The 14,521-nt window shown below is 38.7% G+C and overlaps 2 protein-coding genes and 2 pseudogenes across 7 annotated transcripts in view; 2 read left to right on the top strand and 2 right to left on the bottom strand.

Annotated features, from left to right (window-relative positions):
* The window catches only part of LOC126587693 (wall-associated receptor kinase-like 8), a 105,263-nt pseudogene that overhangs the window by 41,279 nt on the left and 49,463 nt on the right, over positions 1 to 14,521 (bottom strand).
* The window catches only part of LOC126587710 (coatomer subunit alpha-1-like), a 50,117-nt pseudogene that overhangs the window by 24,720 nt on the left and 10,876 nt on the right, over positions 1 to 14,521 (top strand).
* Positions 5,822 to 8,569, top strand: LOC126587709 (coatomer subunit alpha-1-like). Of its 2 annotated transcripts, XM_050252800.1 has the most exons (3): positions 5,842 to 5,972; positions 7,613 to 7,864; positions 7,928 to 8,569. In XM_050252800.1, exons 2-3 carry the CDS (start codon positions 7,682 to 7,684, stop codon positions 8,348 to 8,350), a joined length of 606 nt encoding a protein of 201 aa, XP_050108757.1. In that variant the 5' UTR covers positions 5,842 to 5,972; positions 7,613 to 7,681; the 3' UTR covers positions 8,351 to 8,569. The 2 variants fall into 2 exon arrangements, with proteins under 2 accessions (XP_050108756.1, XP_050108757.1); XM_050252799.1 differs by having other exon boundaries at positions 5,822 to 5,972; positions 7,613 to 8,569.
* Positions 9,212 to 14,521, bottom strand: part of LOC126587691 (putative wall-associated receptor kinase-like 16) — a 112,622-nt gene continuing 107,312 nt past the window's right edge. For 2 of the 5 annotated variants that reach the window (XM_050252782.1, XM_050252781.1), the window contains exon 5: positions 9,355 to 9,683. In XM_050252782.1, coding sequence (XP_050108739.1) covers positions 9,565 to 9,683 — 119 coding nt within the window. In that variant the 3' untranslated portion in view covers positions 9,355 to 9,564. The other 3 variants (XM_050252783.1, XM_050252785.1, XM_050252784.1) reach the window with 2 other exon arrangements.

The raw sequence follows: 14,521 nt of genomic DNA, 5'->3' as shown, positions 1-14,521 counted from the left end.
CTTTTTATTATTCATATGCCCAAGATATTGTAAGAAATAATGTTAATTATTCAAAACGAATCAACAAATAGTTGCACAGGGTCACAGTAAGTGATACTCCCAATGTCGACTTCCAAATTAAAATAAAATGTATATAAATATAGAAAATTGTTATTAGCACTCCAAAAATCTCATTTGGCACTCTAAACTTTCTATAATTAGAAAGAAAAATACACTTGTGCAAAGTGTAAAATGAGATTTTTAGAGTGCTAATAACAGTTCCCTAAATATATCTTAACAAATATTGTAAGTGGCATTGACTTAGACTTTTGCGAATAGACTTATAATTTTTGGTATCTAAGATTGAAAATATTCATCGATTTACAAAATTTTCTCATGGAGGTACCCATTTTTTTGCCGCAGATACCAATATAGAGGTTAAAGGATACTACGATATTAAATTCATATGCGGTCGAGATATTTATGAATTTAATCATTAAAATGTACAAGCTCAATTATACATTCAAGTTAGATCAATTCCTGAAGTTTTGGTCAACAATAAAAACTGCTTACCTATGAATTCACCTATAAAACGTGCAAATGCGATATACTTTTTTTACCACAATTCTATGTATTGTGAATTTTTGTCCACAACTTTTGTGGCATATAGAGGCTAAAAGATACAACGATATAAAATCCATATGTGGTTGAAATATTTATCAGTTTAATCATTAAAATGCATAAACTCAACTGCACATCCAGGTTAGATCAATTCCCAAAGTTTTGCTCCATAATAAAAACTGCTTAGCTATCATGAGTTCGCTTTTAAAACGTGCAAATGCGATATACTTTTTAGCCACAGTTCAATGTAATGTGAATTGTTGTCCGCAACTTTTATATCTAATAAATATCCACGGTTTCGTCAAAAATAAAAAATAAATAAATATCCACGGTTAAAAATATTCATTTATCTACCAAAAGTTATCATGGCCATACCCATTTTTCTACCACATATAGGAATATAAAGTCTAGAAGATTCTCATTTAATTGAAACATACCAAATTCATTAAACACTCTAATCAGAAGCTCATTTAATTGAAAAGAAAAATGAATCAATATGTAAAAATTGAACCAATCGATTGAACACATACCAATTACTAAGCTAATTAGTGCTCTAGAAATTTAGAGATGTCAAATGATGAAGAAAAGGAAGAGGAAGATGTTTGGATGACTACAGGGGTGCAGAATGACAACCATGAGAGATGAAAGGATTTTTTAAAAAGAGAGAGAGAAGAGGCTTTGCTCCATAGAGAAGATGGAATGGTTAGGGCTTTATTTTTTTATTTTTAAGTAAATTGAGTTGGGTGTAAAAAGAAGTTTGATTGAGTTGAGTTTTGATAAGTAAAGGCAGTTTTGGAAATAACGTTGGGTGTAAAGAGATAATGATAGATAAATCAAATACAATGTGGGTATAAAAAATAAGTTGGGTGTTGAGATACAAAATATGGGTTCAAATAAAATTTTCCGGGTTCAAATACTTTTGTGAGGGCTACATAGTCTGTGTATTTTGAGATTGTATTTATCCACTACATACATTTCGATTTTTTTTTTTAGTTGAGCGATAGCATTAGTAAGTGAGATGTTAGACTAGTCACCGACAAAATTTGAATCTACGCTATCATGCAAGAGCACAACACTTTTTCACCACTGTGGTAAAGTGCCACTTGTCAACAAGTTGATTGGGCTGTGTGACTTTACTAATACTATTCCAAGTCATGCATGAAACATACACATTTGTCCCTTCATGCCATTTGGTTATAAGCAAACATCATGCACAAGTGGTTTACTAATTAGTACTACTTTTATTCAGCTTGTATCATGGTCGTTTTCTTTCTGTTATTCATATGCCTAAGACATTGTAAGAAATAAATTATTCAAAACGAATCAACAACTAGTTGCACAGAGTTACAGTAAGTGATACTCCTAACTTGATAAAAAAAGAAAAAAAAAGGAAGTCGACTTCCAAACTAAAATAAAATGTCTATAAATATAGAAAATTGTTATTAGCACTCCAAAAATCTCATTTGGCACTCCAAACTTTCTATAATTAGAAAGAAAAATACATTTGTGCAAAGTGTAGAATGAGATTTTTGGAGTGCTAACAACAGTTCCCTAAATATATCTTGACAAATATTGTACGTGGCATTGACTTAGACTTTCGCAAATAGACTTATAATTTTTGGTATCTAATAAATATTCAAATTGAAAATTTTCATTGATCTACAAAATTTTCTCATGGAGGTACCCATTTTTTTAACAATAAAAACTGCTTACCTATGGGTTATAAAACGTGCAAAGGCGATATACCTTTTTACCACAATTATATGTATTGTGAATTTGTGTCCGTAACTTTTGTCGCATATAGAGGCTAAAAGATACTACAATATTAAATCCATATGTGGTTGAAATATTTATCAGTTTAATCATTAAAATGCATAAACTCAATTACACATCCAGGTTATATCAATTCCCAAAGTTTTGCTCTACAATAAATACTGCTTAGCTATGAGTTCGCCTTTAAAATGTGCAAAGGCGATATACTTTTTAGCCACAGTTCAATGTAATGTGAATTGTTGTCCGCAACTTTTGTATCTAATAAATATCCACGGTTTCGTCAAAAAAAAAAAATATCCACGGTTAAAAATATTCATTGATCTACCAAAAGTTATCATGGACGTACCCATTTTTCTACCACATATAGGAATATAGAGTCTAGAAGATTCTCATTTAATTGAAACATACCAAACTCATTAAACACTATAACTAGAAGCTCATTTAATTGAAAAGAAAAAGGAATCAATAAGTAAAAATTGAACCAATCGATTGAACACATACCAATTATTAAGCTAATTAATGCTCTAGAAATTTAGAGATGTCAAATGATGAAGAAAAGGAAGAGGAAGAGGTTTTGATGACTACAGAGGAGTAGATGGGGTGCAAAATGACAACCATGGGAGATGGAATGATTTTTTAAAGAGAGAGAAGGGGATTTGCTGCATGGAGATGATGAGCTGGTTAGGGTTTTATTTTTTTTATTTTTAAGTAGATTGAGTTGAGTGTAAAAAAAAAGTTTGATTGGGTTGAGTTTTGATAAGTAAGGGCGGTTTTGGAAATAACGTTGGGTGTAAAGAGATAATGATAGATAAATCAAATACAATATGGGTATAAAAAATAAGTTGGATGTGGAGATACAAAATATGGGTTCAAATAAAATTTCCGTCGTTTAAATACTTTTGTGAGGGCTGCATAGTCTGTGTATTTTGAGTAAAAACGGGAAAGAAAAGATAGATGGTGGAGCAAGAACTTATCAACGTTTTATTGGTTTCTGAAATTATGAAATTGAAGATATTGTTTTCTTGTTTTCTAGAAACGTATAGAAGATTGATAAGGTCTTTGTACTACGATCTAACTTTTCCTTGTTTTTAATCTTAAAACACAGACTTACACTGTTCTCATAGAGGCTTTTCAGTGTGATTAGAATACGGGATGATACACCACTTGTCACTATACTAATGGTGTGATATGTGTATTAAAAAGTTAATAACTTAAAAAATAAAAATTTTCACCACTTGCATAAAAACACTTGATGTACCCCTCATGTTTCCGCAACAATGAAAAATTTCTTCTCACATCAAGAAGTTTAATAAATCATTACTTTAGTCTAAAGTAAGAAATCTAATTGCACTGTTCAACTGAACAGTGAATTTGGCCGGATTTCACTTTATTTACAAAATTACCACCGCCTGTTCTTTTTGATATATATATATATATATATATATATATATTATACCATATGATAATCTTACTTATGGACATATCATAAGTACTATACAAAAAGAAGGATTAAAGATGTGCATAGATATGAAAATATCTAGACAAGCACAAAATTCGTAAGGGTCTTGAGAATCAGGCGGGAAAATATTTCCTTGTTTAGCTACTGCGCACTGGGATGAAGCATCTGAAGAATTGTCGGAGTCCGAACTGTCTTCATTTTCTTCTTGCAATTCTTTCATGAGGATCTTGGCTAGAGCCTTAAGCTTTGAAGTCTTCTTCTTTTTCGAACTGCTCGAAGATTTGGATGATTTGGCCTTGCTTTTGAGGGAGGAAGAAGGACTAATGTCCGATAATGATTCGATTTCTTCCTTGGTTGGTTCAGGTAAAGCTTCGGCAGAAGGTGTTGCGACTGCAGGTAGCGGAGATGACTGCTGGATTCAACCATGCCAAGTATGCTATCACTGAAGTCAGTGAATCCATCTCACTGAAGAATCCAGAAATCTAATAAGAAATGCAGTAAAACAAGATGAAGAAGGAATACCTATCTTCGATGAACATCTAGGACGTGGTGTCCCAGATGCAGTCAATACCCTACTCTATACTATCATACAACATTTCATAGGAATCCCTTCCAACATCACATCCAGAATCCATGACCAACTAAGCAACTTAAGGTGTCCTATGAACATCTAGGACGTGGTGTCCCAGATGCAGTCAATACCCTACTCTATACTATTATACAGGATGTGATGTTGGAAGGGATTCCTATGAAATGTTGTATGATAGTATAGAGTAGGGTATTGACTGCATCTACCATCACCTTAAAAATCGGTTTTGAGCGTTTGGGCTGCATCTGGGCTTTTGGCTTTTGCTTTTGCTTCGGTAGGCCTGTTGTTGTTGGGAAGAAGAACAGAAGGACTGACATATTGGAGAGAGACGAGAGCTGCAAATGGACAGCGGCTCTGCTTGCAGAGAGAGAGAGAGTAGGGGATGAAATTGCACTATGCGAATGGACAACGTTTTGGACTCTCTCTACCGCTGCTCTTGATGCACACATGTTGATAATCGTGGAAAAGGAAGAGAGCATTTATTAAATATAGCAAAAAATTAATCCCTAATTTCAAAAATGTCATTTTTTATAACATCTTTCAAATATATCCAAAATTTCACCTAAATAGACACAAAAACCCTCAAATTTAACAATCAAATAAATTAAAGGCCTTTTAGCCAAAATAATTCGTGACATTGATGTAACTCCTTAATCTGGTCTTTAATCATTAATGATAATCAATTGTAGTATTCTTGAATTTATCTGTCGTAAATCATTTTAGTCTTTATTTGAATTTGTCCATCGTGATCATTTTAGTTTTTTTCGTGAAAAATCTGTCAATTGCTCTGTTAGTGTGATGATGTGGCACGAAGTGGGTCTCACAAATACAATCATATAGCGACATGTGGTTTAACTTTAAAAACTATTTTTATATTTAAAACTAAAAATGATACTAGCAAGAAAAAAAGGCGCGGAAGACATGATAGAAATTCTGGTGCTCCCATTTGTGGTAACCGCATCGGCACTCAATGTCGGTAATGAGGGGTCGAAGGGGATAGGGTTGTGATGGTGGAGTGTAGAAGCGAAGGTGAAGTTGGACCAGAGTTTGAGATGACAATAGTTAAAAAGGAAAACTAATGAAAATGGCTTGAAAACTTTGAATTTTAACGATAAGGACAAAATAAAAGGTAACATGAATAGTACCAGAATTGACTTTTTAGTGTAAAAATGTGGTTTTTCGTTAAAGTGAACAGTAATGGGAGCTTTTCGTTAAAATTTCTTAGTTAAAAAGCCTTTAATTTATTTAATTGTTAAATTTAAGAATATTTGTGTCTATTTAAGTGAAATTTTAGATATATTTGAAAGTTTTTATAAAAAATTACATTTTTGAAATTAAGACTTAATTTTTGGATATATTTGATAAATACGCAAAGGAAGAAGGGATGGAAAGCCGGCCTTTTCCATTTCCTTCTCAAACCCTCATTTCCTACTGAAACCCGAAGAGAGAGATATGGCGGGATTTCGATGGCTACGAGATTCAGGGATTTGCAGAGAGAGATGGGGGCAAAGGTGTCCGTTATGGGAGGATTTCTGCGAATGCGCTTGGGGGGTGGGTGGCTTCTGTTGGTGTCATTCCGAGTGGTTGAGGAGAGGGTTTGCATGTAGACAGAGTCACATGGGGCTGTACGGTTCGAGGGAGAGAAAGAGAGGGGATTGAGCGGTGATGCTCTCTTTGGGGAGAGAGAGGGAGAGCGCGATTTGGAGTTTAGGTGAAAACAAAGCAGCTTCGAACCGAAGCTGACGGCGGGACAGAGGGCGGGTTGTTGCATCCGTGTTATTCAGAGTGGGTTTTGAGAGAGTGAGAGTGCTGCGTTCTAAGGTTTGAGAGTGGGTTTCGAGAAAGTGAGCGGCTGCGTTGTAGGGTTTGGGGGAGAGAGAGGGCGGGTTGTTTGCAGGCTTCCACCAGAACTCGGTCCGGAAACTGGGTTATGTCTTCCCCGATCCGATAGTATGTATTTTTTTTCTTCCTTTTTCTAAAGATTTTTTTGCTAATATTTTACAGTATATATGTTCAGTGACTTTCTGAAGAGTAAAAAGCTTTTAGATTTGAATATGCGGCAATTGATGCTCCAGGAGGATTCCTCTTCAATGGTGGTGCTCTGTCGTTGCATCCGAGTATATTTGTACCGTAAAAAAGTTAAGGTCTGGGTCTGGGTCTTCCAATTCCAGCGAGCTGTTTCTGTACAAACGCCGGCGCACCGTGTACCGGGCCGTCGACCACAATCCGCCCTGTTTTATCTCCAGAGTTCCAGCCATTTAAGGTAAGCAATTTCACCATTTAAGGTAAGCAATTTCATAATTAATAAAACGAATTAGGGATCACAAGCTTTTGAATTAGGTTTCGAATTATGATTTACAAACTGGAGATTTGGAGATTAGTTTTTTATTAGGGTTTTAATTTTGAGAAATGAATAGGTAGGTAGGAGATAAATTTGATTGCATCAGAATTTGTGATTTGGGATTGTTGATGTGTGTTTTTTTTGTTATTCTGTTAAAAAGTCGGAGAAAATGACATGGCTAAGATCGGCGGTGAGCAAGGCGGTGGAGTTTGGCAACAAGAACAACCTCACCCGCACCGTCAGGAACTAGGCCGACTCCGTTGTCCAGCACACCGGCCAAGCCGTGGCAGAGGGCGCTAAACGGTTCCAGGCCGAATGGTAATTTCACAATTTCCAAAAATTTTCACATTTTCCGCCATTTTTTCTCATTCGCATTTGTTTACAGGGAGGTCGGAGTTTTAGGAGTGTGAAAGAGTATACAGAGATGGGAGGAAGCAGCTGTTTCCTGCAGGGGACCCGAAAGACTTGAGATGAGAAGGTGGGTGCTGCTGCTTAAAGAGGTCAAGAGGCTGAATCTTTCTCAGGGTTCTGTGGAAGAGAAGGAAAATGTGCTGAAACAGCCTCTTGCTGCTGATGACATGAATGAGATTCGAAAAAGAATTTCTCTGGTTCAATTTTGTCTGGTTTTTTTTCAATTTTATTTCATTTCATTCGGTTTTATGGGTTTTGTTGGAATGTAGTTTGCTGTTGAAACTTATGATTTTTGGTAATATAATTAGGTTTTGTATTATCACTCTGTTGTTGGCGGTAAACCGATGAATTTCTGCGAAGTTTTTCTTCAAAGTCAGGCTCTGGAGGGCATAACACTATCTATGGTATGTATTCGAGAAATGAATGCTGCTACAGGAAGAGATTGCTTATTTTGTTAGTTAGGGGAAGCACCTAGTGGAAGCAGGATGGGAAAATTATTCAAGTAGAAATGATTTTGTTGAGTCGGCTGCTCTTGATTGCTGGCCATGATAGATTCTGGATTCTTTCAGCACATCCTGAAATGAACCTCTTGGCTGCTGGCCATGATGGTGGCATGATTGTCTTTAAATTGGAGAGGGAGCGTCCTGCCTTTTCTGTTAGCGGTGATTCAATGTACTATGTTAAAGATCGTTTTCTCCGCTTCTATGAGTTCTCTACCCAGAGAGGCACTCAGATTATCCCTATTCGAAGGCGTGGTTCTTCCAACTTGAATCAAGGGGCAAAGACACTATCTTACAGCCCTACAGAAAATGCTGCTTTGACATGTTCAGATATGGAAGGGGGGTCTTATGAACTATACGTTATACCCAAAGATAGCTTTGGTCGGGGTGATACTGCGCAGGAGGCAAAAAGAGGAATCGGAGGCCCAGCTGTGTTCGTGGCTCGAAATAGGTTTGCAGTGCTTGAAAAGAGCACCAACCAAGTTATAGCTAAAAATCTGAAAAATGAGATTGTCAAGAAGAGTGTCCTACCTATTGTTGGTGATGCAATATTTTATGCTGGAACTGGAAACTTGCTGTGCAGGGCAGAGGACAGAGTCATTATTTTTGACCTGCAGCAGAGAATTATTGTTGGGGAGCTAGGGATGACAATGGCGTCTTCATATATACAACCTTGAACCACATCAAATACTGCCTTCCTAATGGGGATAGTAGAATCATCAGGACCCTTGACGTTCCCGTATATATAACAAAAGTGTATGGAAACACCACATCAAATACTTGCTTTTCCTGAGATTTGTGACTTTGAAATCTCATATATTGTAGACACCATTTTCGTGTTAAAACTCGTTTTTGAATTCCATCCGAGAAATGTCAATCTGCCTGGATTTTGACTATGTTGTGTTTGGAATGTATTTCATTTCTTGTGTGCCTGAGTAACTTTGTGCTAATTATATTCACATCTTGGTGTATGATTGGCATGGAGGTGGAGTGTAAGTACGCCAGTGTTCCGGCAGTTTCTGCTGCGATCTTCAGTCGTAACTCCCATGAAAGCGATGATTCTTTGCTCTTTATGATATGAAGATGATCAAAGAGTTCCCCTGCTGATGAAGCTTCACCACATTTGGGTTGAAGCTCCGATTTTCGACTTTTCTAGGGCAACCACTGCCTTAAGTTCTTCTGCTCTCATGGTGGTAGTCTGTGGCCTTCTCAAGTCCTTCTGTAAAGATTGTTGTTGTCTCCATCGATCCCTCCTCGTTGACTCGCGAGTCGTTGTTGTAACAACAAGCCACCATTTCCATAGAAATACTTTGGTACCAGATACTTAAAAAAAAACACTTAAAAAGCCAAGGAAAATAAAAGCTCACTTTTGCACCCAACTGTTATTGCCCTTGCCTATTACTTCACCGACTTTAGTAGTTGATATACGGGGAATTTTTTTTTCTTTCTATAACTTTATTTTTTGAAATATTTCTCACTACCATATTAACAATTAATTATCATATACACTAATTAAGTACGGAATGTCATAAGCATGTAACTCGGGATCTTCCAAACTCATACTTATTTTGAAGAAGAAATTAGCTATAGTTTTTGGTGTTGGGCCACTTCTTACGTGCAAAGGTTAGGATTTCCACCATCTAATGCTCTGATACATACCCTAAATAAAAAACTGTCAAAATGATGAATAATAGTACTTTATTTTATACAAGCGATACTTTACTTTCAACTAAATCTAAACTACAGCAAAAGAAAAATTCAAACTCGAGGGTACAAAGGAAGCACATCGGCTTTAGCTAATGCGGCTAAACTTATCTGTGATGAAAAATAACACTATTTCACTATGGCTAGAATGATAAACAATGTTGAGTTGATTATATGAAGCAGTGAATTATCTTCCATCATCATATGGAATTAACAGCTGGATCTGCATGCTGTCATACCCAATAGTTGTACCAGTACTAGGACCACAATCAGCTCTAACATCCACAGGATAAGCATCTGAGTTAACTCGCCCAAGTAAGCACTCAGTCTCTTCTGAACAAATTTCAGCTTTTCCCCATGGATGCTTTTCTGTAATTCTCATTCCTTCCAGCTCCATGGCAACTTCTTTCATTGTTGGCCTGTCTTCCCCTTTTAACCTTACGCATCTTTTTGCCAGATTGGCCACTGTTTTTATTGTCTCGATGTTTCTCTCGTTGAGTATGTCATCATCGAGAATTTCATTCAGGCGATCCTCCTTCATTAAACAAACAAAGAAGTTTGCTAGGTTTCTCTCTTCCTCAGACCTGTCAAAAGCAAGTGCCACTTTGCTTGTTAGTAGTTCCATAAGGACAACTCCAAAGCTATAGACGTCACTCTTATCTGTTAATTGATTCGTGAGGAAGTATTCAGGGTCTAAGTATCCGAATGTTCCCTGCACTAAAGTTGTAAGTTGGGCTTGATCAAGAGGAATTGATCGTGAAGCTCCAAAGTCAGACACTTTTGCAATGTAATTTTCATCTAACAGTATATTTGTCGCTTTCACATCTCGATGTATGATTTGCATCAGAGCTGAGGAGTGTAAGTATGCTAGTGCTCCAGCAGTTTCAGCTGCTATCTTGAGTCGTAATTCCAATGAAAATGATGATCCTTTCCTCTTTTTGCCGTGTATGTGCTCAGAGAGAGTGCCGTGAGTGACAAACTCGTAAACTAGTAGAGGAACTTCTAACTCCAAACAACAACCCAATAACCTCACCACATTTCTATGGTTGATTTGAGAAAGAACAATCAACTCGTTGACAAACTGCTCCTTCTGCGTTGGGACACCAATTTTAGACTTTTTTATGGCAACCGCTTTATTGTTATCTGCTGCTAATATTCCTTTGTAAACTATTCCATAGCCTCCTTCACCAAGGATTCTACTTTCATGGTAATTGTTTGTTGCCTTCTCAAGTTCTTCTGCCGTGAAAATTTTTGTTGTCTCCACAGAGCCTCCTTGACTAGCGATTTTTTGTTGTAACAATAAGCCACCATTTTCTTTAAAGTATTTTTTTTTTAGTTTGAGGAACTTTCTTCTCTGCATTCCCCAATATATCCAGGATCCACTTAGTAAAAGCAAGAGGCCTCCACTGGCACCTGCAAAGATGATTACATGAATTACAAGAAATTATACAGAGCAAATCATCAATGTATTAATCTTGTTTTCGTCGTCTGGTGAGTACTTTTCTTGTTTTAGAGCAAAGGGATATTTTGTAACAAAAAATGACATATGCTACACAATGAGAATATTTAATCATTCTGTACATGCATGGATCTTTCTAAGCCACATATATGTAAGTATTAACCATTCTTTGGGCAAGACAGACTCTTCATATATATGTTATTAACAATGTGCCGATATCAGTTTTAATATCATGTCAATAACAAAGTGTATGTACCAATTTCGATTGTTACATTCTTGATAATATTGATTTGAAAACCTGCCTTCCAAAGAGCACTTCTGATATTTTTTTTTTTTTTTTTTTTTTTGAACAGCAAGGCAAAGAAGCCACAGAACAAGAGAGCCTACAGAGAGGCTAACACAAAGCAGGAAAACAAGCAGTGAACGGGGATACAACAGAGACATCGCCACCAAGTGAAGACGTCACCCCATACACCACCTCAAGGAATCAATGAGGACACGGAAGCCCATCATTGTTCAAGACAAAAACCAACGAAGATGGAGGCCTCTCGACCCAAACAAACTCACGCATCTCCGTAAAACCAACTGACGCCAGCTCATGCGCCACACCATTTGCTGATATAGGAACCCATGACCAGCGACAGAACTGGAAAGCCTCCCCAAGCTGCTTGACCCGAGCCAACACAGGAAAAGACTCCCAACTGCCCATCTCAAGAGAATCAGAGAGACAATTAACAGCATCACGACAATCAGATTCAATAATCACCTCATTGATACCTAAAACTACACCCAAATCACAACCACGAAGCAAAGCTAGAGCCTCAGCTGCAGCAGCTGAGGGAGCAGAAATGGGGTACCTGGCAGCGGCAACAAACCTCCCCTCCGCAGCCCTAATAACCACCCCAGCAAAACCCAACTTTGAGACCTTAGACCAGCTAGCATCAACGTTTATCTTGAAAAGAGGAGAGGTAGGAGCACACCACCGCGAACCAAGGTCCACCCCACCAGAACCCGGCGACCTGGACACACCCAAACTAACATTCGCAGCCAAAAAAGAGCCAACCGCCGTAGAAATAGCAAACAACACTTTAGAAGGATAAATGGGCACCTTATTAAAAACAAAGTCACAGCGAGTCTTCCAAATTACCCAACAGGTATAAGCAATATAAGACCACATCCAATCAGCATGGTTAGAAGGCACTAAAGAAGAAGACCACACAGCCGATAACCACTCCACCCAAGAGTGAATAGCAGCTCGATCAATTTTGTAGTTTAGGGCACCTCCAAACCAAACAGGCTCAACCCACGGACAAGTAAAAAACAGATGCTCAATAGTCTCATCATGGGAAAGGCAAATAGGACAGGTAGGGGAAAGGGAGGACCTTCTGCGAAAAAGAGCCTCACAAGTAGGAAGGCAATTGTGCAAAGTCAGCCATAGAAAATGGCGCAACTTCAGGGGCACCTCAAGCTTCCAGATAGCCTTCCATAACACCGACGGAACCCTACGGGCAGTAGAAAGCCTACAATCCCTCCGAGCAAGCGATCTACTTTGAATCCACCTGTAACCCGACTTGACCGAGTAGATACCATTCTTACTACTGCCCCAAATAATCCGATCCTTGCGACTCAAATCACCAATAGGAGTATCCTCAATAGCCTGTTTATCCGAATCCGAGAGGAAAGGCAGCAGGAAATTCAGATCCCACCTTCTAGAATCCGGACAAATAAGCGAGCTCACACGCAAATTCAAGGTAACCGGAACCGACCCAAGAGGCATAGGATGACCCATAGGCAGCGACGGTAACCACTTATCCACCCACACCCGTACATCCTGGCCTCCCAAGATTTGCCAATGGGACCCAAGTTTCAGCAAATCCCTTCCAGTTAGAATACTAGACCAAGCCCAAGAAGCACGACCACCTTTCGTCGCTTCCCAAATGTTACAACGAGGGAAATAACGGGCCTTAATAACACGAGCCCACAAAGAGTTAGGGTCCGAAACCAAGCGCCAACATTGTTTAGCTAACAAAGCATCATTAAACTCCAGGAAATTTCGAAAGCCCAATCCACCTAAATCTTTTGGAAGACCCAATACATCCTTGGAAACCCAATGCATTTTGCGAGCTCCATCCTTGTTGCCCCACCAAAAAGCCGCCACCAGAGTATCAAGCTCCTTGCAAACAATGGCAGGGAATTTAAAGATACTCATGGGATAAGCCGGAATTGCTTGAACAACAGCTTTTATCAACACCTCTTTTCCGGCACGGGACAAAGAACTCTGTTTCCACCCTTGCATTTTCTCAAGAATTCGGCCCTTCACATAGGACAACCCCCGCTTCTTAGACCGACCCCAAATAGCAGGAACCCCCAGATAGGTCCCAGGATTACAAACCACAGCCATACCAAGAATACTCCCCAGGTGGGCGGAAAGTGAAGTCGGAACATTTGCCCCAAAGAAAACGTTGGATTTCATCAAGTTGACCTTTTGCCCTGAGGCCTCACAATAAGTTGCAAGAATATCGCTCAGAAGCTGACAGTTTTTCTCATCAGCTCGCAAGAAAATTAAGGTGTCATCAGCAAAGAAAAGATGGGAAATAACCGGTCCCGAGACATCCATCCGCACACCATCCAACCGCTCATGATCCACCTCACCCTGAATCATACGGGAGAGAACCTCCCCAACCAAAATGAATAAATAAGGAGAAAGAGGATCCCCCTGACGAAGGCCTCTGGAAGGAGCAAATTTAGTCCCAGGTTGCCCGTTTAATAGAACATTAAACTGAACCGAATTAACACAGCCCAAAACAAGCTGTCTCCACATCTGACAGAACCCCATCTTTTCCATCACCGCCTCCAGAAAATCCCATTCAACCCTGTCATAAGCCTTCTGCATATCGAGTTTAATGCCCAACTCAAATTTAGTCTTAGCTGTCCTCCCTTTCAAAAAATGAAATATTTCATGAGCAATACCAATACTATCCTGGACATGTCGACCCGCCACAAAAGCATTCTGAGAGGGAGAGATAATGTTCGGCAATAACACTCTCAGTCTATTGGCGAGAACCTTTGACAGAATTTTGTAGGAATAGTTGCATAAACTGATAGGCCTGAATTGAGAGACAGCTTCAGGATTAGCCACCTTCGGGATAAGAACAATATGAGTATCATTCAAAGTGCCTGGGATGGTAGAGTCCTGAAGCAGAGCTTTCACCAACGCAAGAACATCCGCGCTGATAGTCTCCCAAAAAGATTGGTAAAACACCCCTTGAAATCCGTCCGGGCCAGGAGCCTTCAAGCACCCCATTTCCAAAGCAGCCTCCTTAATTTCGTCATCCGAAACCGGCGCAACCAAACCCATATTCATAGCATCAGAGACCACATGAGAGATACAGTCCAATAAGGAACCCCAGTTCCGAGACCCAGCCGAGCTGAAACTTTCAGCAAAGTGGTGCTCCACCAAGCGGCGAACCAGAGCACTTCTGATATATGTTTGAAAGTTTTGGTTCTAAAAGTGGGTAAAATTTGAGTGCAATTGTTCAAAGGAAAATTAGCAAGTTTAGAATTTTAGATTAGGACTGTATGATGTGACATATGTAAATTATTTCTATACTAAAATCCGAAATAGGATTCTCTCCCCTCCTATTCTCATCCTCTTCCCTCTTCTCCTCTCACACATTGTTTTTTG

This window comes from Malus sylvestris, chromosome 10 (assembly GCF_916048215.2).
Source record: "Malus sylvestris chromosome 10, drMalSylv7.2, whole genome shotgun sequence".
Taxonomy (NCBI): Eukaryota; Viridiplantae; Streptophyta; class Magnoliopsida; order Rosales; family Rosaceae; genus Malus; species Malus sylvestris.
Note: the sequence above shows the minus strand (reverse complement) of the source record. Positions and strands in the feature narration are given on the sequence as shown.

What these genes read in the sequence shown, in the direction of transcription:
- LOC126587709 (XM_050252799.1), top strand. Translation starts at nt 7,682, where the DNA reads ATGATTTTGTTGAGTCGGCTGCTCTTGATTGCTGGCCATGATAGATTC.